A 26,817-nucleotide genomic window follows, 5' to 3' on the forward strand; every position below is an offset into this window, starting at 1 on the left:
GGGAGCGCAGCAATTCACTTTTGCACTCTCCCTTTGCATAGTAGCGAACTTTCACTTGCAATAAGCCAATTGGCTATTAGAGCTAATTTTGTCCCTTTCTTCGAGTTGTAGTAGTATAAGTAGTAGCAGTTGTTGTAATAGTAGTGCTGCTGCTGCGGCAGCAGAAATGAAACTACTGGGCTATAATGAATCTACAAGACCTAACTTAGATTACGCTAGCCTCGTTTGGAATTCATATCTCAAGAAAGATATTAAGAAACTTGAGATGGTGCTACAAAAAGCCGTCCGTTTTTTATTTAATGCTTACCAGAGAAATAACTCGCCGTCAATGCTCATCGCTAGTGGTAACAGCCCTGTTTTAGAACACACAACAGCAGTTGCTAGGCTGAAATTCCTCCACTAACTGTATTTTGGTAAACTTAACATTAAACCTGAAAATTACTTGACACACCTAATCTTTAGGCAAACTGGACACACACATGCTTATACTCTCGAACCTTACTTTGCGCACAGAAATTGTATCGTGTATTTTTTTTTCCTCGGGCCCATGAAGAATGGAATGCGCTACCATTGAAAGCATTTTGTGATAAGGATAATCCTGACTTTGAGAGCTGCGTACCTTTCTGTTCATAACCACAGTACGAACTGGGGTGTTTTTTTTTTTATATTGTGTATCTCTTTGGCTATGTTATGCACGTTTGCTCCGTCCTGCTGACTTTTGATTGTAATTATGTATTACACTGTCTTCTACCGTTTCACTACATCTTTGTTTTTTGAATCTCCTTTGTCAACTACTTTTGTTACATCCTTCTGCTTGGCCCTGCGACTGCAATATGTTGTAAATAAATAAGTAAATAAATAAATTAGTGGTCGTAATTACTCGTACGCACATAGTTTAAACGGAAAATTGTCGAAGGAGTACGGTATGAAAACCGGGAGTTATCATCCAGACGTTGGTACGGCAATCAATCACCCACCTTTGGTTAGCCATTGCCTTGGTATTGTTATTGTAGACGAGCATCATTTTTCATAAATTTACAGAGCTTATTATTGTAATAATATGCAACGTTCAAGAAGTACCATGCAACAGTCACAACTTTCACGTAATACAGAGCTGCTTGACTAAAACAAGGACAGAAAAAGCACATTGAGTGGATTCCCAGTAGATACTTCTCACTCTAGGGTTTTAAGCAAATGAATAAAATATACAATCTAGCCCCATTTTAAGTACCTTCCACTGCCACTTGTACCATATAGAACTCCAGAGTTGAGACGCGACAGAAACTGTTGATCTGGTTCAAAATCTTTGCAAGAGTTTCCACTCCCTGCCAGAACAAACTTAACGTGAACGAGATCTTGCAGTGTCTCATTCGACATGCAGTTTCTCAAATAATTCTTTGTCAACGAAACCAGGCTGAGGATGCGTCCGAAGGCTGCGTTCGAAAGAGATAGCGCAAGTAGTGGCAAAGCAAGCTCAGACAGTAGGAGTATATGTCTCCTTTAAAGCGACTTGCAAATGTTTCCGTGAAGTTACTAGGTAAATAAATAACGCCGTGATTCGGAGGAAGACCAAGCAATAGGCTTTGAGGATCTCTTCGTAAACATTGAAAATACCATGGGCGAAAATGACGCGACATTACATGCGTGCGAATACTTGGGTGGGTTTGTTAAGTCCATAATAGAGTGCTGTATGATAGTTTGTACGGAACACGCACTCGATAGCACTCTACCCCACAGTTTTTGTTTTTACTGAACCACGCATGAGCTGGCAGCCAATGACATCAAAACCAAATCAAAAGGAAGCGAGTTCATCGCTGTAATGACGTATAATGACGTATAAATAACGCAATCTTCCAAGCGTCGGCTATGCCTAAAAACACAACTTCTAAAGACTGCCATATATCTTTCAAGCAGCAATGAGCCTTAGGTCTTGATAAACCAGAGTTCCCGAATTTTGTAAGGGTCACGTGGTCCTCGGGACTTGGAAGTCCTTAAGACAACAATAGTCCAAACATAGCAATGCAGCCAACTAGGAATTTTCGATGCCAACCCCCATAAAAAGTCGCCCAATTTGGTTATTAATAGCCCAATCTGGGAACCATGCCGCCACCGCCTAATGGTTCGAGCCTCGGATTGCTGAGCTAGCGAACCGAGGTTGAATTCCACAATCGGACACACAGTTGGACGTTGCTGCTTAAGCGATAGATTTTGATCAATACAGCAAGTAGCACCATGTAGCCATGGTCAAGAATGTTCGGAAACGAAGCTTCTTTTTATATAGCAATTATGTTTTCACAAACCTTTGCCTACTAAAAGTTCTAAAATGAATAAATACGACGAATCTGCACGTCCTCGGAAAACATTAAAGACGAATATGCGGTGCTCATGTTACGGTCACGTCGTTGCCGCTAATAAACCGCTAATGGGGCGCGGAATTCTCGAAATCGTCGAGCACGCTCTCGCTCGAGTGATTTGCAGAAAGCTTCAGCCATGGTCTCTTTCGCAAGATCGGTCCTGCTACGCCAAACATGATCAGAACCCATCATTTCACTAGAGCGAACACTACGTTGACAGGGACCGACAGAGTAGACAACACAACGCACTGCTTCGGTGTGCTTAAGTGATAAGGAGCGATATTTCCTAGTGACCTAATAATGGTTTAAAGGCTGCCAGTTAACGTGGTGACTCGGTCGGTACAGTACATTCTTCAGTGAGGTTTTGCTTCTACATTTAATTTTCTGCATGACGTGGCCTCCACCGCTATTGTGGAAGAGATTCACGCACCCCTTTGGCTTTGTTATTTTTCCTGCGTGCGTATGCGTCTAACTGTATGTTTACAAAAGCTTTGCGTGGCAATACACGAGTTGCAGCAGCACCTTCTAGTATCTACCCGGTCGGGCTCTGTCAGTTTAGTGACCGCTGGGATCAAATAGTCTGGCATAACCATCTAGCACACCAGTTAGTACTGAGCTATTGTGTGGCCTACAAAGGAGAAATATGCGCCAGCCAATAGACGGAGTACAGCCTGCAGCTGACTATTGAGGACTGGAAAACAGTGAACTTGACTGGGACCTAATGCTTTCCGAGCTGACACAATCGGCCGCAAGACTCACTCAAAACACAGCTGCGGGTGAAGATGGAATGACCAGCAAGTAGCTAAGTATCTTGGACGATGCAACCTTGCAGGCAATATTGGAAATATTCTATGTACGCACTGCAGCCAGGGGCCCTTAGCCACGCAATTCAAGCATGCAGAGATTACCCTAATGCCAAAGCCAGAAAAAGCGCTCCCTCTGGAGAACCTAAGACCCATTTTGCTCATGTCTGCCCTCGGCAAACTGGCGGAAGGAATGATCATCGACAATCTACACGCGCGTCTAGAAGAACGCCAACTAATGCGAACAGGAGCTTTGGTTTTCGGCACAACTTGTCAACGGAAGACGTGTTTGTGCAGCTGATACAGAAAGTAGTGAATGCAGAAAGGTCGTGCTGTACAAAAGCAATTCTCGCACTAGATCTATAGGGGGACTTTGATAACGTGGGCCACGGAGCGATACTAGTCAACCTCAGGGACATAGGTTGCGGCGGACGAATTTGCACCTGCGTGAGCGCTTTCCTCATAGATTGTACAACCACAACAGGACTGCGAAAGGGGAAGTCACAGACAGTAGATAAGCGGAATAAAGGAACGCCACATGAACGCTCCTGTCGCTGACACTTTTGAACGTGGTGTTGATGAAACCCCCATGCTATTTCAAGGATATACCAAGGAGCAGACACGCTCAGTATGGACGTCACGATATGCACGGATGGAGGGTGAAGGAGAACAGCCAGATGCATTAGAGTAGCTTGTAGTCATCGCAGCGAGATACGCGGATACAAGGAGACTGTAATGCACACTCGAGAAGTCGGAGCTCTTCATAATCAAGAAGCGCTCACGAGGAAGATCAACAACGATGGCACCAACCATGGACGTGCAAATAGGTTCTAGAGAAATACCTAAGCTGGACAGGCTTGTACTTGGACAGGCTGGGAGAGATATAGCGGCCGAATCGAAGACTGTGATGGGCAGTCATTAGTTTCCTAGGGGAAACGACAGTATTAAAAGCAGAGACCTCCTTTGGTGCAGTGAGGGGTGCTGGCGAGTCGTGATGTGAATTGAGACATTTATTATGCTCCGACATAGAAGGGGCTTCCGTGTGTGCAGGCAATGTAAATAATGTAGCATAAACGTCTTTTTATTTATTCACACTAGCCGGCGTACTCTGCAGTAGGCTTGGTGGACTCCTAGATCAAACGCGACCGCAATCCATAAGAAACTGGTTGGCAACGGTGAGATTAAAATGCAGTCTTCACGATCTGGCATCGGTGGACCTGGGAGCCTTCATGAGAGTGAGGTCAACTTCGGACGGAGGAGTGACTTCTGCGGACCTGGCATCAGCAGAGCTCCTCTTCACGAATAAGGGAGGCACAATTAACCGTCGCAGTAATGACGTGGAGTCTTGGGCAACTTGAGGAAATCTGAATGAAGAGCAGAAGGAGAAAGTACTCATGATATGGGATCGACCTGCCAGTGACCGTGGCTCCGGGAGACACAACCTTCGAAAGCTCATGTTTGGATAAGTGCTTGAGCGACTATGTTTTGGCGGAAGATAATGACAGCGTTCTACAGGGAAGTTGGCTGTACTTGATCACCAACGGGCTTGCGGTCAATAAAGGGGAAGTTGTAGTCGACTCTCTGAAAAGCTTGATATCATAGTGTTAAAGAGGCTGCTGCTGTTACCAACAGAGCACCATATCAAGATTAACGATAGGTTGAGGAAGCCCCAAACTCATACTACGATTGGCGAAGAGGGTTTCGAGGAGGATGACCTCATGGGTGCTTGGGAAAAGATATCTGGCGAGAGTACAGAAGGGGCGAAAAAGAAGGAGCGCAAAAGCAAAGAAAGGCAGGCAGAAAAGGAGGGGTAAAAGAAGAGATAAGAAAGATAGGCAGAAATTGATGTCAAGCGAAAAAAAATCTGGAGCAAGTGAAATTAGTGCGCAGTGCTGATTTGGCGCCTCCACAAACAGAAAGCATGAAATAGGCGAGTCTGCTTTGCTCGCACTAAAGAGTCGATGACATCTGTCTCTAACAGATTAATTTTCAACGAATTTGTAATAAGCAATCATTTCACCAAGACACATGACCAGAGTGGTTGCTTGCGTTCTTGCTGGGAGAAGTCTCGCAAGTCGTAGCCCGGCTGGGCGCAGAGGAGGCAGGCGTATACAATTCAGTCAAGTCGTATTTGCGCGCCAAGTACAAGCTTTGGAAATAGAAGCTTTGCAAATAGACCACAGGGGAATCTCAAAGAAAATTTGGTCAAGAAAGAACAAGGCCTAATGAAAGCTTTGTCGAGCTTACGTGTCGCCTTAAAGATCATTTTGCAGAGTGGGTGAACAAAGAAGTTGCGGATGCCGTTAGTAAACTGGGAGATTTATTCTGCTTAGATCAGTTTGACGCGGCATTGACGGATAACGTGCGCCTGTCGGCTAAAGGACAAGCCGGAAGGGGTGTCTGTAAAAAGAGCAGTACAGCTTGCTGATGAATATATGGAATGCAGTAGCTTCATCAAACAGCTTTAGTGCCCAGTACTACCAAAAGCCATCGCCGCGGCCACAACCTTGCCCTCGGGGGCAGCAAAGCAAAAAAAAAAGAAGAAATCAAACAGCTAGCTGCGGAGACGTAGTAAACCGGAGGAGGATTACTTTTCAATTTTGTCGACAAAAATTCAGGAACAGGGTAAGGCTGAGTAGCCAATAATTGGATGAAAAAGGAGACATTTCGAAATGAGCACCAGAAACGTGCTAAGAGAAAGGACGTCGCCGAGCCAGGAATGCGGCAGAGAAGACAACGCAGTCGAATAAACCGAAAATCACTAAACGCTGTGGGGAGCAAATGTAAGAAGGTTGGAAAGGAGCGTTTGTCGTTTGGGCTATTTCCAGTCAGAGCGCGTCGAAGTCGCCATATGAGGACGCAAAGAAACACACGTTTCGCGCAGAAGGCGACGCAAGTCAGGGGCAACCCTCTCCTTGATTTCATTTTCGAGGTGTAACCTCTATGACAAGGGTGAACGTGGCGGTAAGTTGATGCGAAGTGGTCATATTAGGCAGTGAATTCGAAACGCAGTGCCTAGAAAGCCTGTAGCCAGTGCATGGAGTGTTGGGGGTAGGTGGTGAGGCAAATGGCCTACGTGCCCTTTGCGTTCCCGGGTTGGCAATCTTGACAAGACCAGCTTGCAGACTGCACGCACCTCGACTACGGCTTAAAGAGACGACGCAACCACCAGCTATTCAAACGAAAAAAAAATGACACATACTTTGTGGAAACGACAGCTGGTTTCTTTATTTTAAGAGTTTGCTTAGACGTTTTGAGATTTGCTAGAGCAGATTTCTTTTTGACAAGCAAGTTTAGAGCATTGTTTAGATTTCGTGTTTTAGAAACTCACTGATACCCATATGGAGTTCGCCTGAGCGTGCATACATTTTTGCAACATCGTTTTCTGGTATGTACGCATTTCTTTTAAGCAGATAATGATCCTTTTTTTCATTGATGCACTAGCAACTTCAAGTCTAGGTTAAGAAATCTGTAGCAGCGCAGTTTTACATATTTATGTATATATTAAACAAAAGTAATTGACCCTATGTTGTTCAACGTTTCAGTGTTTTCTTGTGATATGATAAATTAAAATCGGGCCCCTTGGCTTACCCTCTCCTCGTTCAGTGCATTACCAGGGTCTCGAATCCGATATTGATGCCTTCAGGTAGCACGTGTGGGATTATTAGCCGGTTGCCTTCCCCAAAAAGAATATATTCTCGTGACGTCTTCGGCAGAGAGGATGTTCCACGTACGCCGCCAAGACTTGTGAGTGGTGGCGCTTGCTAACACTCCGAGGAGCCGTCTAGGAAACATAAATTCCAAGAAAGTGAATGGGAAAGCAGCGCTGCGGTAGCTCAAATGACAAAGTGGCTCACGCGTACTGCGAAGGCTGTAGCATCGTTTCCCATCTGCGGCAAGTTGTTGTTTCATCCACTTTCATTTCCATGATTTTTCGTTTCGTTACTCCATATATTAGGCGCAAGTAATTTCCGCTATCTTCTCCTTGGTGCCGGTTTTGGCATCTTGAGACATGTGTAAATATTATGTATATATATATAAATATATATACGAGGAGAAGCGGGTTAACTGAAGGGCACGATTTTGGTTAGTCATGCGATAAGAAGCCAACAAACACTGACACCATGGAGTACATATGGGAAATTAGTTCAGCTGAAGAAACTAAATAAAGAAACGATAACTTACATATTGGAAATCAAAATGGATGAGCAAACAATTTGCCGCAGGTGGGGAACGATCCCACAACCTTCGCATTACCCGTGCGATTATACGCCAATTCAGCTGCCGCGGCGCCGTTTCCTCATACACGTTCTTGGATACCAATGTTTCCTTGTAGAACCCTGGCAGCTTTGACCACGCGTGCAACCCTGACAGCTTCGAATCACGCGTGCGATGCTCTACCAATTCAGCAGCCACGGCACCGTTTCCCCATCCACTTGCTTGGGTACTTATGTTTCATAGTAGAATCCTGGCAATGTTATCTAGTTCCACCACTCACATACTTTGGCGGGGGATTTGCGGGCATCCTTCCTGCAACAGGCGTCACGAGAACGTGATATTTTTGGGTGAAGGAAACCGGACAATAAACTTACACATGCTACCTTAAGGCATCAATGTTGCCGGATTCGAGACCCTCGTTATGCAATTAACTAGAAGAAAGGGTTTAACCGCAGGGCCCGAATTTTATTCGTCGTATCACAATTCAACAGCCAGGGACAGCAAGGAGAACATAGGGGCAATTATGTGTGCGTAATAAATTGAGTAAAGAAACGATAAATAAAGGAAACTAACGTGGATCGAAAAACAACTTGCCGCAGGTAGGTAACGATCCCACAAAGCTTGCATTACGCGTGCGATGCTCCACCAATTGAGCTAGCGCGGTGCAGTTTCCCCATCCACTTTCTTCGCTTTCTTTCTTTGCTAGTACAGTCTTTGCAGTGTCAGCCAGTGCCACCACTCACAAGCCTTCGCGGCGATTGTTGAACATCCTTTCAGCGGCAGGCGTCACGAGAACGTGACCTTTTTGAATGAAGGCAACATGTCAATAAAACTACACACGCTACCTGGAGGCATCTTCGTTGCCGGATTAGAGTCCCTCGATACGTAAATAAACGAGAAGAAATGGTTTAGCCGAGGAGCCTCATATTTATTAGTCCTATCATAAGAAGCCTGCAAGCGCTGACATCAGGGAGGACATAGGGGAAATCACTTCAGTTGAGTAAATTAAATAAGGAAACGGTAAATAAATAAAAACGAATGTGAATCAAAAAGGAAATTGCCGTAGGAGGGGAACGATCCCACAACCTTCGCATAAGGCGTGCGATGCTCTACCATTTCCGCTGCCGTGGCACCGTTTCACTATCCTCTTTCTTAGGTACCTATGTTCCCTAGAAGAACCGTGGCAATGTTATCTAGTTCAACCACTTACAAACCTTGGCGGCGGATGTGGGGCATCCTTCTTGCAACCGCCGTCACAAGCACGTGACCTTTTTGGGTGAAATCAACATGTAAATAAAACCACAAATGCTACCCCAATGCATCCATGTTTCCGGATATGCTATCTTCGTTACGTAATAAAACGGCAAGAAATTGGTTAGGCGAGGGGCCCGATCTTTATTAGTCATATCATAAGAAGCCTACAAAGACTGACACGAAGGAGAAGATAGGGGAAATAACTTGAGCTGTATAAATGAAATAAAGAAACGAAAAGGTAATTGAAATGAAAGTCGATAAAAAAACAAGTTGCCTCAGGTTGGGAACGATTCCAGAACCTTCGAATCAGGCGTGCGATGATCTACTAATTCAGCAGCCGCGGCACCGTTTTCCCATGGACTTGCTTGGGTACTTATGTTTCCTAGTAGAACCCTAACAATGTTATCTAGTTCCAGCACTCACAAACTTTGGCGGTGAATGTGGGGCATCCTTTCTGCAGCAGGCATCACGAGAACGTGATCTTTTTTCGGTGAAGGCAACTGGTCAATAAACCCACACATGCTACCTGAAGGCATCACTGTTGCCAGATTCGAGACCATCATTACGTAAGAAACGAAAAGTGAGGGGTTAACCGAGGGGCCCAATTTTATTAGTCATAACATAGGACGCCAACAAACACTTACACAAAGGAGAACATAGGGGAAATTACTGCAGCTGAATAAATAAATAAAGAAACGCAAAGGTAATGGAAATGAAAATTGATGAAAAAACAACTTGCCGCAGTTGGGGAACGATCTCAGAATCTTCGCATTGCGCGTGCGATTCTGCCGATTAAGCTGCCGCGGAGTTGTTTCCCCATCCACTTTCATGGGTACTGAAGCTTTGTAGTATAACCCTGGCAGTGTTGGCCAGTTCCACCACTCGCAAGCCTTGGTGGCGATTGTGGAACATTCTTTCAGCAGCAGGCGTCATGAGGACGTGATCTTTTCGGGTGAAGGCAACATGTCCATACACACACATCTGCTACCATAAGGCATCAGTGTTGCCGGATTCGAGACCTTCGTTACGTAAAAAACGAGAAGAAATGGTTTAGCCGAGGGGCCTCATTTTAATTATTCATATCATAAGAAACCTACAAACACTGACACCAAGCAGAACATAGGGAAAACAACTTCTGCTTAATAAATGAAATAAAGAAACTAAAAGGTAACGGAAATGAAAGTTGATCGAAGACCATATGCCGCAGGTGGGGAACGAGCTCACAGCTTCGAATCACGCGTCCGATGCTCTACCGATTAAGCTGCCGCGGTGCCGTTTCCCATCCATTTTCTTGGGTACTTAAAGCTTTCTAGTAGAACACAGGGGCGCCATAACGTAAAACTATTCCAAACTTTTCTATTCCAATTCTGCTATCAGCCCTCCACAATTGGTAAAAAACTTTTTTCGACCACCCCCCACTTCACCTGTCTGTCACGCGACGTCGCGAAAGCCGCAATACCGCCCCATCTGATATGATGTGTACACACTGATTATGCATGATTCGACAGAAAAAAGAAAAACAGTTATTTCTGATTCGACCCATTTTCGCCATTAGCCCTCGGCTATTGATAAAAAGTTTTCGGACTGCACCCACTTCACCAGCCTGTCACACGACGTCACAAAACCACACAAACTCACCGCGTCAAAGTAACCTGTACGCGATAAAGATGCATTAATATGCCGAACAAAACTGAATTTTCTGCTGAATAGCCGTAGGCTGCCCCGTTCCGAAAGGAATAAAAGATGGCTGCCGCCGATCGCTGAGAAGCTGCCTACTCGCACCTGCCGGAGAGCATGGGTGTATTTGCGTATAATAAAACATCTTGCCTGACCGTTTAATGTTTTCAAGCACTTTCGGCAAGTTTACTACCTCATTCTGCCAACTCTTCTTTGCTTAGGGTCAGTTTTAGCGTCATTCTTAAGCTTCCGTTGCATGCCGCCGCGATTTTCGTCCAGCCACCACAAGCTAAGTAAGGGAAAGCCGACCAACCGCAGACGTCGGCACCACCCTCTTCATCCGGTTATCAATTTTCAGTGCACTGGGTCTGCCCCAGTGAATCCCTCTCCACTTGAGCATTCTCCTCGCCTCTTGTCAGCCAATTAGATACGACAAGCCGCTCAGTGTAGGCAATGTTATTCGTTTTTCAAGCAAACAAAAGTGACCTGCTATGAACGAGGAGAGCGTTTGATTGGTCTGTTCAGACAACCCTGCGGATGACCGCCCGGAGCTTGCGTCGGTAGTTACGCAAATTTGACGTAAGGAAATTCGAATAGAAGCACATTGGAATAATTTTACGTTATAGGACCCCTGGCAGTGTTAGCCAGTTCCAACACTCACAAGCTTTGGCGGCGAATGTGGGGCATCCTTTCATTGGCAGGCGCCACAAGGAGTGATCTTTTTTGGGGAAGGCAACTGGTCAATAAGCCCTCACATGCTACCTGAAGGCATCAATGTTGCCGGATTCGAGACCCTCATTAAGTAAGAAACGGGAAGAGAGGGATTAACCGAGGTGCCTAAATTTATTTCTCATGTTATAGGACGCCAACAAACACTTACACATAGGGAAGAACATAGGCAAAATTACCTCATTTGAATAAATAAATAAAGAAACGATGAGGTAATGGAAGTGAAAGATGATGAAAAAGCAACTTGCCGCAGGTGGGGAACGATCCCACAACCTTCGCATTACGCGTGTGATGCTCTGCCAATGCAGCCGCGGCACCGTTTCCCAATCCACTTGGTTGGGTGCTTATGTTTCCTAGTACAACCCTGGAAATGTTATCGAGTTCCACCACTAACAAACGTTGGCGGCGGATGTGGGACATCCTTTCAGATGCAGGCATCACAATAACGTGACGTAGGGTGGCACTGGCTAGCACTACCAGGGTTCTACAAGGAAATGTTAATACTAAAGAAAGTGGATGGGGAAACGACTTTTTTCAGCAGGTTTCATTGCCATTAATTTATCGTTTCTCTATTTCATTTATTAAGCACAAGGAGTTTTCCTTATGCTCTGATTGGTGTCAGTGTTTGCAGGCGTCTTATGTTATGACTAATAAGAATCGGGCCCCTCAGCTCACCCATTTCTGTTCGTTAGATTCATAACAAAGGTCTCGAATCCGGCAACATTGATGCCTTGAGGTAGCATGTATGGGCTTATTGACCACTTGCCTTCACCTAAAGAGATCACGTTCTCGTGACGCTTGCGGCAGAAAGGATGTACCACGTCCGCCACCAACATTTGTGAGTGTTGACACGGGATAACATTGCCAGGGTTTAATCATAAATACGCAAGAAAGTGTGCGGGGAAACGGCATCGCGGTAGCTCAATTGATAGAGCATCGCTCGCGTAATGCGAACGTTGTGGAAGAATTCCCACCTGCAGCAAGTTGTTCTTCCATCCACTTCCATTTCCATTACTTTTTCGCTTCTTTATTTCACTAATTCAGCTCAAGTAATTACCTTGCGTTTTCCTTAGTGTGATGTCAGTGTTGTTGGCTTCTGATGATTAGACGTTCTGCTTTGTCGCAAACACTTCACTACTAATTTTCTAATATAATCACATCAACTCACCTGAAAGGAAGAACCGGCTTGTGATAGCGTACCCCATAAGACTTCTGGCCTGTTCATAGCAAACGTCTTCACGATTGTCGTGCTCCACTAATAAATCGGGTTGCGTGAATGGTACGAGCTGGTAGAACAGACTCCAGGCCATGCAGCACCACATTCCGTGCGGGCCTATGTCTTTGGACTCAAGTGCCTTCGCCAGCCCCAGCGGGATAATCTTCTCGTAGGAGATGAAGTCATTGCCTCCGTACTTGTGTTTCGTGTACTTTGCAATTGATCCGGCCCACATTTCTGCAATTGAACCGTGCCACCTTAGGCGCCGCAACCACGAAGACTACACAACGTGACCCGGGCAAGCTACCAGACAGAGTTCAACTAACCGAAATGAAATTTGACGCAATAGTTAATTTAGGAAGCGCTTTCTATTCTGCAGAATATATATATATATATATATATATATATATATATATATATATATATATATATATATATATATATATATATATATATATATATATATGCGCCAAAGTATAGAAAACATTAAAGCAACGCAATCAGCTTAATTTCATGCCCACTGTAACGAAATATTGAGGGGAAATACGGGTAAAATATCAGAACAACCTGGGTGTGTCATTTTCCTTCAGCTGACAGGCACCTTCGACTCGCCTGCAGTTTCGCGCAACGCCACAGAAGGCAGCAACACAGGCATCTGACTACATTCACGCACTAGGGCTCACCATCCAAACAAAAAAATGTACCTTAGTCGCTTTTACGCGAAAAGCGATGACTCGTTATCCAGTATGCATCAATGGCCAGCCTGTCTCCTGCAAGAAACATAATCGGTTTTTGGGCGTAATTGTTGACCGGGACGTCTCTGGAGCCCTCAGGTTGACCACTTGAAGAAGAAGCTCACATCTATTGTTTACAACTTCAAGTTCATCGCCGGAAAAAGATGGAGGTCGTCAGTGGGCTCCATGCTACAGCTATATCGAGTGCTTTTTATCGGATTCCTACGCTATATCTCTCCCGTGCTTGCTAAAACATGCAAGTCAAATTTCGATAACTTCAGAGCGTGCAAGCAGAGACACTACGTGTTTGCCTAGGCCTTCCGCAGAGCGCCTCAACTGCTGGAACCATTATATTGGCGCAAGACCACCCGATCACGACTTAAATTAGCACCGACACGCTTAGGGCCCATGTTCGTCATGTGTCACGGATGCAATCAAGCTCTTTCGGCTGCCTGCCATAACGACGACCACGGGCGTCTTTCTCCAAGGAGGTCAACACCCATCGTGCGTCCCGACCATCAGGCTTCACACCCTAAGCAAGTTCAACCTCAGCTTTGTGGTGTTTAAAAAGCATCAAGTGCGTCCAGTGGCGTAGCCAGAAATTTCGTTCAGGGGGCAAGGGAGGGGGCTCACCATGCAACTGGGCCTCCTCCTAAGAGGAAACATTAGGTCGGATGCTCCATCGTGCGTCCCGACCATCAGGCTTCACACCCTAAGCAAGTTCAACCTCAGCTTTGTGGTGTTTAAAAAGCATCAAGTGCGTCCAGTGGCGTAGCCAGAAATTTCGTTCAGGGGGGAAGGGAGGGGGCTCACCATGCAACTGGGCCTCCTCCTAAGAGGAAACATTAGGTCGGATGCTCCTATCTAAATACATGTAGAAGGAGAATTAGTTCTTCTCAGCAACCACTGCACCAAATTTCATGAGGTTTGGTGCATTTAAAAGTAAAACTCAGATTCTAGTGATTGTGTGTTTCGAATTTTCGATTTAGGGCGTCAATATTTATTGAGAAGTGGCAAAATCAAAAATCTTCAGAAAACGGTACAAGAAAGTTTACAACTCTGTAAATCAGCAATGAAAATTGATATCATACTTATGAGAATTGCACATAACAGTACATATACAGCGGACGAAACTGATGTTACACTTGAGTCTTAACAAATTAAGTATTATGGAAATACGGCTTTTGCCGTTCCCTTGTACATGATATAACCAATTCACGTAAGATACAAATATACATATCGAAGTTGACTGCTTTGAATGGTGTAATGGATGCCGTTTACAGAACCGCGATATATATTTTCTTGATGCAGAGCCATTAATTTGTAAACTTCGTGCTTCTATTTCTTCAGAAGTTTCGAATTTTTCAAAATATTTTAAACAAAGTTCGGGCCCTAAATCAAAGTTCCGTTTCCAACAGACACTGTAGTTTAACTTACTCTCTCAAATGGAACAAATGTCATTAAAAGCGATTCAGGAGTTATCTCAGAAAAGCGTTTCTGCGTTTTACATGTATCTGAATAGGCCGCGTCGGAGTTGGGCCCGAGCTAAAGCTTCCTCTCAAACAATTTGGCTACGGAACAAATACATGAATAATAACTGCATTGCCATTGCCGAAGATGCTGCCAATGAATTATTGAACGCTACGCACTGTCAATACAAGTAAAATATGTATTTTTTTCAGAAAATATTGTACTCGTATGTGCCAAAAACTGCGTCCGACATAACTGATGTCAATGCTTTCATGTTTTTGCCGATTTAGTAAGTAAAAAAATATTACACGATCTTTAGAACTACATCAGTTTGAAACCAGCAAAGCAGTGCATGCCGCCGATATGAAAAAATTAAAAGGTCATGAAATAAACAAGTTGAGGACAAGTATGTTAATGAAACTTCGCCATTCAAGATCCTTGTTTACATTCTTGTACATATGCAACGGCCAGTGAAAAATCTGAATGATGCTGTCATTTGTTCCAGTGTATTAACAGGAGCAGCTGTCACCGGTCGTGTAGCGTGAGTAATTGCACCGAAACTATAGTCGCAACCGAGAGCATGTATAAAAAGCAGGAGTTCTGCAGAATATACGAGGTCGAGTCAAATGAAAGTGAGCCAATGCGAATATATGACAAACTGGGTACTTTATTTAAAAGTAGCCTCCATGAGCATTTACACATTTGTATCTTTGACTAACGAGTCGCGTAATTCCCGTCTCATAAAGCTCCTTGGATTGTTGCTTCAAAACATCCGCAGCTGACTTTCACGTCATCGTCTCAGACGAATCTGGTTACCTGGAACTGTTTTTTCGGTTGCGCCAAAATGATGAAGTCACAAGGCGACAGGTCTGAGCTCTATGGCGGATGTTGCAGCGTTTCCCGCTTGAGCTCTGCCAGTTTTGTATTAACCACATCAGCGACGTGGGGACGGGCATTGTTGTGGGACAAGATGATCCCATTCGTCAATTTTTCACGTTGTTTGTTCTTGATTGCGGCAGGCAGCCGATCCGGCGTTTCACAATATCGGAAACAATTGATAGACTCTGAAGATTTAGCAAACTCTATCAGTAATGGTCCCTGACGATCGAAAAATAAACGTCAACAACACCTTTCCGGCGGCAATGACGGCCTTTGCTTTCTTTGGGGGTGGTGAATTCGAATGTTTCCATTGTAAGCTTTGCCTTCGTGTTTCAGGCTCGTAGTAGTGGCATGATGGTTCGTCTCCGATCACAATTGCAGAGAAGAAATCGTCACCCTTATTGTGATACCGGATCAGATGAGAAAAGGCAGCGCCGAACTTCTCCGTATTCTGGCAGTGGTTCAAAATCTTGGGCATCCATTGCGCACACAAGAGCCGATAACCGAGATGTTCATGAAATATGGCGCGAACGGTGACGGTGAACCGAACCGTGACTGATGTTCACATGCTCTGCCAGTTCATCGATGCTTATCGTCCGTTCTTGTGTCATCAGCTCATCAACCTTTGCAATTTTGTTAGGGGTGATTGCACGATGGCTTGGGTCTGGTCTGGGATCGTCTTTGCAACTTCCACGTTTTTTTTGAGCCGTTTGTTCTAACACTTCACAGTGCTCAAGAAAATGTAATGTTCAATGTACATGGCAGCCTTGCGGGGACTAATTTCTTTTTGGGAAACACCTTCAGCTGTGAAAAACCTCACGGCACCACGCTGCTCAACTTCTGGAGCATCCATTAGGTCACGCGACCATGTTCAACCCAGAGTATGAGCGCATTAAAGAATATTTATCATCACACCTGCGTGCCTATTTTGTAAATGAGTGATGCCTCCGTGCTCCGCGCAGGCCTTGCAGATAATGAACAGAACAATACTCGCGCATGGTGGGTAGGCTCACTATCATTTGACTCGCCCTCATACATTACAAATGCGAAGATACAATGAAATATACAAATGCCAAGATACAGCTTTATAAAGGGCAAAAAAGTGCCACTGGAAGCAAAGTTCACCGCACGTATGCACAAAACCTCGCAACAAGATATCTAAGCATACGTATAAGTCTGAAATAAATCCACGTATGTAAGAAAATCACAGTATATAAAGCGTCGAACAAGGCAAATAAACATGTTGCGCAATCACTGATTCACAGAATCCTACATCCCTCCCCCATTCCATCTACTCCCCCTGATGTATCGCGTGCGACGGAAGACGGCGCGCTTGCTCCTCACGTTTCTCCCTTGCGCGCACAAGACTGAGCCACCATCATCGGTTCACCGATTCCAGCCCTCCCCACCCCCCCTTCCCGTACGCTTTCACTCGCGCATACACATACATGGTCACGATGTTATCGCCCTTGGACTTTATGCTGAACATGAGGGAAACGGTGACGGCAGGAATGCGCCTAGAGTGTCCATATAGTTGCTGTCGTAATAATATAATAAGCGTATCCGGCAGCTGAAGCGTCCCATGGCCCATTCCATTCCGCAAAAGAAGTAACAAAATAGAACTTTCACCATGCGACAATGCGCTGCGCCGCAAAGTTGTTGTTTTTTTTTCCTTTTGTGGGACGAGGGGCACCGTAATGAAAAAAAAAACGGAAAGGAAAGTATGTTGGTCACAATCGAATGCCTACTTTGGGTAACTAATGTGGCTGTTAAAGGAATATCGAAGAAAACACGAGACGCTTGGTCCACCAAGAACCATGCGCATACTGCTCGGTATCCTACACCGGCTACACAAGACAATCTGGAAAGTTTGCGCTCAAGCGAACGCGGTGCAATCCGTCGAGTCCCCACAGCGATGGAGGCGAGCGACCACCGTTTCTTTTTCTCGCCTGCTAGCTAGAAAGCGTCCAAAACTCTCCCAGGCGAAAATGCACTCGGCCAGAGAAAACCGAATGCGTACCGAAATGCACCGTGCGGTGGTCGGGGCAACACGAGAAAAACGCATGCGCTGTGCCTGGCTTTGGCAGCCCGCGGGTAGGGGAGCGAGAACAAGAAAACTGAAGAGGCTCATTGTGTAATCGCGATTAAATGTCAAAGTAGAAAAAATAAATAAGAACGCAGTGGCCTTGGCTAGCTTTAGTGTCTTCACTGGATGCTTTGGCGCAGGTGAAAAAAAATGTTGATATTTGTTTATGTGACATGATGGCACGAATGAGCCACCACAACGCTTCGTCTCATCTGGCCTCGCTCCGGGTTTTGTCAACTTGTCTGATAGTGTGTTGATTTGGCTTGTCCCGTTGTATGGCCCGATGTACGACTTTGGAAAAGTTAATGAACCTTTGGCGTCATATATTTATGGGAACGTAATTTTCAAGTGCAGTTTCGCTATTGAAAATCTAAAGCGCACGTTTGGAAATGTCAATGCACCTTTCGCATCAAAAGTTTATGAGAACTTTATACGCATAAATTTTAGGAATTGACATCTACGTGGTCCGTAGATTCCATGATAAGAGCGTAGATTCCGCGGCGAGCCCGTTTACCATCAAAACGTCCTTGAAACTTTGTGCACGGATGCGGCTGCTTGTGTTATGTGACTCCCTATGACTTATGACTCCTTATGGGCGTTGCCGCGAAATCCAGCCCGAGTATAAAATTTTCACGGTGAAATGGCCTTTCAAGCGCAAAAAAGACGTTCTAGACAAAATCCAGAATGATTTCCGGAGCCGGGGGGTTGCTTTGGTCGGCGGTGCATGTACAGCACGAGAAAATTGGAGGGGACGGAGGCTGAAGCCCCTAAGCCCCCCCCCCCCCCCCTTGGGCTACGCCCCTGAGTGCGTCTTACGGTTTCAGGGATCAGAAAAAAGACCAACCTGTCTACTTTCGCCGTGAAGCAAGCAGCTGTGGATTGTTTGCACACTCATTCAACATATATACTGGTGGCTTTTCCACTCAGACGAGCTCCACCGGCACAGTGGCTATACCGTCACGATCAATAAGCATGCGATACAAGATTTCTCACTTGACAACACCCACCGGTTCAGAAATTGTTCCCCTCTAAAGTGCCGTTGATTATACTAACAACCAACCGTCTAATCAATGGGCGATATTCTGCGACACGAAGGCGACCTTGCAATGTCTTCTGTCATCTCTTCGCCGCGGGTACTGTGAATAACTCATGTCGGAGATACGAGAAATGCACCATCATATGGCCGCGAATGGACAAGACGCCGTGCTTCAGTGGCTGCTCGGCCATTGCGGTATCTCCGGCAACGACCTCGCTGACGAAACTGCCAAAAAAGCACACGAAGGAGCAACCCTTGTTTCTGTACCTTTATCGCGGACTGACGCAACCCAACACTTAAGCAAGATAGCGTACGGTACGACATTGGAGAAATAGCACACACGTGAATTCACTCAACATCGATTGCATTCCCTTCATCCATCTATGCAACTGCGGATGTTATCAGGACTACCGCGTAATGAGGAAACAATGCTGTGCCGCTTACGCTTGGGCGCGAATTCCCCAATGCATACACTTTTTTATTGCAATTGCCGATAACGCCGAGTGCAATGCCTGCGGTGTCGAAACTATAAGACATCTAAGATGCCACTGCTCATCTTTTGAAAATGGAAGACATGATCTCTACACAGCTGTCAATCAGTTAGATAGAAAGTCGTTTACCTTGAACAAGATCTTGCGACCATGGCCTCGTATATCGCTGCTACAAAAGGCCACAAAAGCACTGCTGCAATATTTGAAAGCTACCGGATTGAGTCAGCGTCTGTGATCCGGACTGAGTGACCGAACGATTTCGCCAGTGAACTTTCTCTTCTTCTTTCAATCTCTCCGTCCCCTTTTTCCTTTCCTCAGTGTAGGGTAGCCAACCGGGTTTATTCCTGGGTAACCTCCCTACCTTTCATTTATCATTTGCTCTATCTCTACAGTAAGTGTGTGCACAGGAAAAACTTAAGCGTTTTTTTTTTGTTCTTTGACAAAACAATCAAATCGAGAACATCCTTCGATTCAAAGATGTTCTCGATTTGATCAAATAATTCTAGGTTTCTGTCTCATGTGCGAATTCCTAAAGCAGGAACTGTAACATGCCCAATAAAGTCTCTGAAAGGCACTCAATGCAAAGATGTATGAGAACCGTCCTCACACACTGTGTGACATGCAGTCATTACATTGCACACATTACCGAGAACTCTCCAGAAAGTCTCCAAGTGTAGCATCGTGGGTAGACCTGTCTTCAAACCACTGACGGGCTCTTTCCTAAACTCGAGTACACATCATTACAATGCCGCAAGTAAAACAAAAAATATTAGGATGAACTTTTTCCCTGGACACTTCCTTTTCAGAAAGAAAGTATGTATAGATAAGACTTGAATCTTTGTAGCCGCTTTGACATTCCCAACGCGTCTAATATCATTATCACCAAGATATCTAGCCACTTCGCAGGATCGAGACATCTGCCGGAGACCCGTGATTAGGCAACCTCTCCAGAGAAACAGGGCAACACATTGGGCAAGTTGAGTGGCAAAAAGATAAATAGCGCTATGTGTGTCCGTTTTCCGCTCTTTGGGTCTAGTCTTATTGCGAGGTTCCGTTCAAAGATGTTGCCTCACCAACTTGCTCGGACACAGACCTCACTGCACTACAATAAGGCACTTGACACATGTTATCAATGCAACATAAACGGGATGCAATTTTTTCACTTTGAGCTCGTAACCACTTCCAGAATGAAGGGTCTTGCAAAGACCTACGTCACCTAAAATCACCACCTTTAATTACCCCTTTCGTGCGTTAGCCGAAGGTACTATACGTATCAAATCAAACATGGAAAAATACGCGAATGAAGTCATAATTTTTTTTCGTTGCGCTTTATGTTGTGTTGTTATGTTTATTTTTTTAGTTCCGTATGTTTATGTTTCTGATGTTTTATGTTTTATCTTGTGTCTAAACCGGCAAGCTCAACTTGAAATGCGCGAGAACACTTTTTGATGAATTTTTTCGTAGTTGAGTTTCTGTTCGGCAGCTGCAATGTATGTTGACTGAACGTAACAATAAACCAACGTGTATATATATATATATATATATATATATATATATATATATATATATATATATATATATATATATATATTCTAGCTGTGAGGGGAAACCATACCGAAGAAGGTGAGGGCTGCGGAATGATATATTTACGCAACATGTACCTCAATTCAATTTACACGAGTGGTTTCGCATTCCGACGGAAGCGGAATGCGAAACTGTTCGTTTGACTTAAATTTGGTCGAAAGATAAGGAACCGCGGGAGGTCGAAACTCTTTCGGAGCCAGAGCTACGAAGCAGAGGTACAGTTGAACAGTCGAACCACAGAAATGAGTATTTTGATTCCTTAAGATTTACGTGTCCTCCCGATGACAACATTGCCACTGAAACTGTGCGGATGCGCTCTTTTTCAGGAGCTCGTAATGATTTCATTACACACAGACTCTGGCAGCAGAACAATTGACAACGAAACTGAAAAATAGAAACGTTACCAGCAGTGATGGTCGGTGCTGTTGCTGCGCCCATGTCTCGAATACGAACTGGATCCGCTATTCCTTGCGTGGTGCTGGTCAATGTAGCAGCTATTTCTCCAACTGCAAAACATTAATAAAAATATACTAAACTTTTACACAATAATGGCGAAAGCTGCTCGGTTTCGCGTTTTTTTTTAAGAACATACCGCATGTCTTAAACCACTTATTTTCATGTGTCCTAATGAAAATTAAGACATACCAATCTGTTCATCGCTTCACCTCCGTCATATAATCAAACAAATATGTTGATCGCTCATTCAATCCGTCGAGGGTGCGCAAGTTCGCTGTTTCTTTCTTAACCACAATAATCCATATTCAGCAATCTAGCACTAGCGTAGGTGATTATGAATCCGGTAAGCCGGACGCAGCGAACACTTGGAATGCGTAGTGGACTTGTCCATTGCGCACATCCACTGCTGTGCCACACGACTTATTATGGACGTCTATCTCTCTGCATAAATTTTAAAAGCGAAGTTTCCTAAGCTGACACCACAGTGCAACGGCTGCGGTCGTACCGCAGGCCCCGTTACTTGTGCGGCAGCTGCGGCTGGACCTATACATGGCTTAACCAGCCCAATACGTCGACCGACAAATTAGTCCAATACGCGCTGCCCCCGTATTTGTATTCAAAAACGAATTTGCGACATATACTTCGCCATATGTCGGATTGTCGCCTTCATCATCAGCAGCAGTAGCTTATATTTATGTCCAATGCAGGACGATGCTTTCGCCCGCAGAACTACAATTACCCCCGTCACGCACTTGCTGATCCGAAGTGGCGTCTGCAGATTTCCCAATTTCATCACCCACCTAATTTTTTACCCTCCTCGACTGTGCTTCCCACTTCCTTGGCACCCATTCTGTAACTGTAACCGTCCATTGTTTATATTCCCTACGCATAACATTCCTTGCCATCTCCATTTCTTCCTCTTCATGCAAAGAAGGACATCGGCAATCTCCGTTTGCTCTCTGATCCACACCGCTGTCCCCCCTGTCAACCTTCGCCTAACATTTTTCATTCCATCACATCTCTCTTTGCGAGGTCGTTAAATTGTACACGAGCTCCTTTGTTAACATCACGGTTTCTGCCAGATATGTTAGCACCGACAGAATGCAGTGAATCTGCACTTTTCTTTTCAACGACAATGGCAAGCTGCCAGTCAGGATTTGGCAGTGTCCGCTATTTTCACCGCAAAATGTTTTTATTTTTCTGTAAATTTTCTTATCATCATGGCCCTTTGAGGGTAATTGACCAAGATAAAAGTACTCCTGCGCATACTTTTGATGCTTACTGTCGATCAGGACCACACTTACACTTTCTCTTGGGCTCCATTAAATCACAATGAATACTTTATGAACTTGTGAATATACTGAAAAACTTAATTGCTCGGTGCCGATATGCTTACGCCGGTGCCGATAGTCGGTGCCGATATGCTTACGCTGCCTGGTTATCGTTCACATTTCGTGAACCGGCCACGAGGACGAGGTGGTGGTTTAGCGATTTTTGTTCGTGACATGTATGTTACCGTCTGGAAGAGACATTACGTTCGTTCATGCAGAATGCCTGGCCACAAAAATAAATCTTCAGACGCAAATTTAATCCTCCTTTCGATATATCGTCTACCATGTAACAGCGTGAGGCGATTGTTGGCAGAGCTCGATGAAATACTGGGCAAATGGGGATCAGCTGTGTGTTTATGCTTAGCTGGTGATTTGGACATAAATACACTATGCGTCACGTCAACTGCTGTTTCCGATTACTTATCCATTTTGTCTTCTGATTGCTTGGAATCCGTCATAAATCATCCGACTAGAGAAGAGTGCTTAAATAACCGAGTTGTAGCTTCCTGCACAGACCACATTGTGGTGCGCGCTTCCGACTATTCGTTGGCTACTTGCGCCATAAATCAGCGGTTAGCCGCCCACTAATTTAGGGCCTGTCGCCTTTCGAAGCCTTTTATAGCGTAGGACATCAACTGGTTGCGGACACGAAAAGAAATAAAATGGAAATTCAAATCACTAATACACGAAATGGTCGACCAGCAGATCACTAATTTTGACTGGTCTTTGCTGACTGATGGCAATGCACCCAATAAGGTATACGAAAAATAATCCACTCAACTTAAGCACTTTGAGCGCCTAAGTACATATACCGTCATGAAAAAGTGCAGAAATCATGTTAGCTGGCTTAATGCCGATTTTATGCGCGTCATATCATTTAGAGATTGGCTCTGCAACCGCTGTTAACGTTCTCCTAAAGATGGGAGATTAAAAGCTGCCAATAAAAAGGCAAAAGACAGGGTAGTGGGGCTCTTGCGAATAGCAAAAAGAATGTATTTTTTTAAAATAAATTCAACCTATCGCGCAGAAGTCCCACCAAAACGTGGTCTATAAGAAATAATGTTAGCAGAGGTAATGACGTTTTCATAATCCCATTGACTGAATTATAGATGGCAAACAGTAGCTGTTAACGAATTCAACCGTTTTTCTCGCGCACTCCATAAAATGCTTTATCCCAACAGGAAAACAATTGTAAGTTGAAGGAATCTGTGTCGACGTCCGCTTGTATACCTAGATTATCAACGGCTGACATGAAAAAGATCCTTTTTAGTTTTCGGCAAAGTAAACCACCTGGAAAAGATGGCATAATAATAATAATATTTGGGGTTTTACGTGCCAAAACCACTTTCTGATTATGAGGCACGCCGTAGTGGAGGACTCCGGAAATTTTGACCACCTGGGGTTCTTTAAGGTGCACCTAAATCTAAGCACACGGGTGTTTTCGCATTTCGCCCCCATCGAAATGCGGCCGCCGTGGACGGGATTCGATCCCTCGACCTCGTGCTCAGCAGCCCAACACCATAGCCACTGAGCAACCACGGCGGGTGAAGATGGCATATCAGTAGGCACTCTGCGAAGAAACTTCGATGTGCTTGCGAACGTTTGCATTCCTTTAAATAATGGCTTTTTATGAGCTGCAGTAACTCCCGAGATTCGAAAAACGGCTATAGTTAAGGGAGGCAGGAAAGATAAGGTTGAAAACTATAGACCAATCTCAATTTTGTCGGTACTTTCCTCGATACTCGGAAAATTCCTGTACGAATGCAGAACGTCTTTCTTAATGAAGTTTTCAGTTTTATCGCCCAGGCAGTTTGGTTTCGTGGCGAATCGAGGTAGCAAAGCCCTATTAGAATTCTCAGATGAAGTATATTCCGAATTTGAAAACAATTTATTCGCCTGTGCGCTATTTCTAGACATAGCAATAGTTTTTGACACAGTGGATCATAAAATTCTACTAGCGAAACTAACTTTAATGAGATTCAGAGGGACATTTCACAACCTACAGTGAAAAAACATATGTGGTAGCTCACAGGTAGTTATGGCCGACAAGAAAACTGTCAGTAGCAAGCAATGGCGTATAGCCGGTGTTCCCCAGGGGTCGATTTTATCAACTTTTATTTTACGTATTTGTAAACAATCTTCTAGTAATTTCTAAAGGCACTATCTATCAGTATGCTGACGACACGGTAATATTAACAAAGCAAAAAAATTCATGAAAAGGCTGTGGGTGCCCTGCTAAATACAATATATACTGAAATGCACTGGCTTGCCAAAAATTATAAAATAGTAAATCTCCGGAAGACACATTTATTATATTAAAAAATTTTCTTAAAGACCATAGCAATAAACCTTCCAGTATTGCTGCATGACCAGCACTGCGTTTCATGCACATGTACCCCTGTTCAGTATGCAGACTGTGTGACATATCTCGGTTTACTTATTGATAGCAGCATGTCGTGGCAGCATCATCTTGCCTATCTGTGTGGCAAACATAGGAATGTCACTTGGTTGCTTTTTATTATGAAAGGTTTCACGCCATTATCGGTAAAGGAAAACCTAGTGCATGCTCTCGCGTACAGCGTGTTACGATATGGAATCACCGTATTCGCTTTCTGAGCATTGCGATGGCAAACGCGAATTGACAGTTTATTAAAAAAATATATATTGAAAAGTGTTGCCAATGGCTGTGGCCAGGTGTCAGATGATAATTTATTTTCAGCGTTAAGTTTTCCTACATTTCAGTCGTTATTTGGGCAAACTGTTGTTCTTCGTCATTTTTGGAATGCCCAATTCAGGGAGAAATATGTAGCCCCTCAACTTTTGACGGACAGCAGGCATTTTAATGTTCCCCGTTCATCAACTAGGTATGGTTAGGCACCAGGGTGTGTGTATGTGCCAAAAATGTTTACTGATCTACCGGACGAATTTTTCTCCGTTCTGTCAAAAATGCTTTGAAAGAAAATGTTATCTTCCATATGAGTTTTCCGTTTGGTATGGCCCTGTGTTTATTTGATGTAATTTGGTTGACGTAACCTGTATATCTATATAAGCACGAAATATGTTCATTACGTTGGCATAACATGTTATTAAATTTAGTTTTTTGTTCTATATGAGCATGAAGAAATGTTCACTACATTGGAATAACATGTATTAAATTTTTGTTTTTGATCCACTTAAACGTGAAAATATGTTCACGCTACTTTGGAGTACGAGTCGGTAATTTTCTTTGAGTTTGCACAGTGTTTAGTCGGCACTAAGGCATTGCCTGTATGTACATACGCTGACCTCATCGCTGTTGCCTGCGCTACTGGGCCTAGTCACACAAGCCATTTAGGCTTCGACAGGCCCGCCTACTATATATTTGTTCTTGTGGTGCATAAATAAACATTATTATTATCATTAATATTACCCTCGGTTGTGGAAGCGCAGTTAGTCTCCAAAGGAATGAACCATATACCCTTCTGACTCTCCTTTGAATTAGACTGATAGCAATTGTTGCAGTGCTTCGGGCTTGCGGTGGCCATTTTGCTTTTGTATTTCTTTCATGCGTGGCTTTAGGTCTTCATTCACGCGATCCTTGTTCGTGTGTTCCGACCGAGCACGCCAAGTCGCGGGGGCAGCGCCAGCGACGTGGTTCAAGATTCTGACAAAGTCGCCGTCAAGTTATGCAGAGCCCGCGACTCTAGCCCTGTGACTCTGGGGGCCGAAGGGGCTGAACAGTTCAGCGGAAGCGGTGGCCTTCGGTGCCATAAATGATGGCTTCGCTTGCCTAAGCGGTTCGTTGGTTATAGCTTTATTCTTCTAGAATTTATAATTCCTAGGTATTTTGTTTATGCAAAGCGCCCTCGTATGGTTGAGTACGCCATTCGCGATGAGCGTACAAGGGCGTGATGATCACGTTTGATCATACCAACAGAGCTAAAATAGGTGAGTCTTTCGATAAGTGCTTCCTATTAACCAAATGTTCCTTCTAAAGTTGCGAAGAGTAGTGGGTGTGTTTTATACGAACGGTGTGACTTATACACGAGAAAATATAGTGATCATTTTCCTATAAACTAACTACCTTGCACGAGGCAAATAAAATCCGGTGGACGGCACGCAGGAAATGGCAGATGAGCTCTTACATATAACGCCTAACACCTTGCATCTAATAAGCGAAGAATAAAAGAACTTTGTTCTTACAATAATTCTCGTATTCTTTCAATTCGGTGGCGACACCTTCGAGTCTGCTGCTATGAACGCCGTACATTCGGAGCATGGACTCGTAGAAGGTGTGGAGCTCCGCTTCTGATCTATTCGAGGCCGCTTCTTCGAAGTTAAGCCTATCCATATCCGGTTCGTTGAACGATAACTGTTGGAAAGAAGGAAAAGCAATGCGACATTATTAAAGTAAATAAAGCGTTTATTTAACACTATGTTATCACGACACCCCACGGAGCCTTGACATATGTGCACAAAGGAATATTGAGAAACAGCAACAAGCACTTAGTCTGCAGTCA

At 44.3% G+C, this 26,817-nt stretch overlaps 1 protein-coding gene across 1 annotated transcript in view; it reads right to left on the bottom strand.

The window, feature by feature from the left end:
* Positions 1 to 26,817, bottom strand: part of LOC135911671 (neprilysin-1-like) — a 124,235-nt gene that overhangs the window by 28,702 nt on the left and 68,716 nt on the right. Inside the window, exons 6-8 of the mRNA XM_065444012.1 lie at positions 26,501 to 26,669; positions 20,936 to 21,037; positions 12,204 to 12,488 (exon numbers count right to left, since the gene is read on the bottom strand). Coding sequence (XP_065300084.1) covers positions 12,204 to 12,488; positions 20,936 to 21,037; positions 26,501 to 26,669 — 556 coding nt within the window. The remainder of the gene's footprint in view (positions 1 to 12,203; positions 12,489 to 20,935; positions 21,038 to 26,500; positions 26,670 to 26,817) is intronic.

This window comes from Dermacentor albipictus, chromosome 2 (genome assembly GCF_038994185.2).
Source record: "Dermacentor albipictus isolate Rhodes 1998 colony chromosome 2, USDA_Dalb.pri_finalv2, whole genome shotgun sequence".
In the NCBI taxonomy this organism is placed as follows: domain Eukaryota; kingdom Metazoa; phylum Arthropoda; class Arachnida; order Ixodida; family Ixodidae; genus Dermacentor; species Dermacentor albipictus.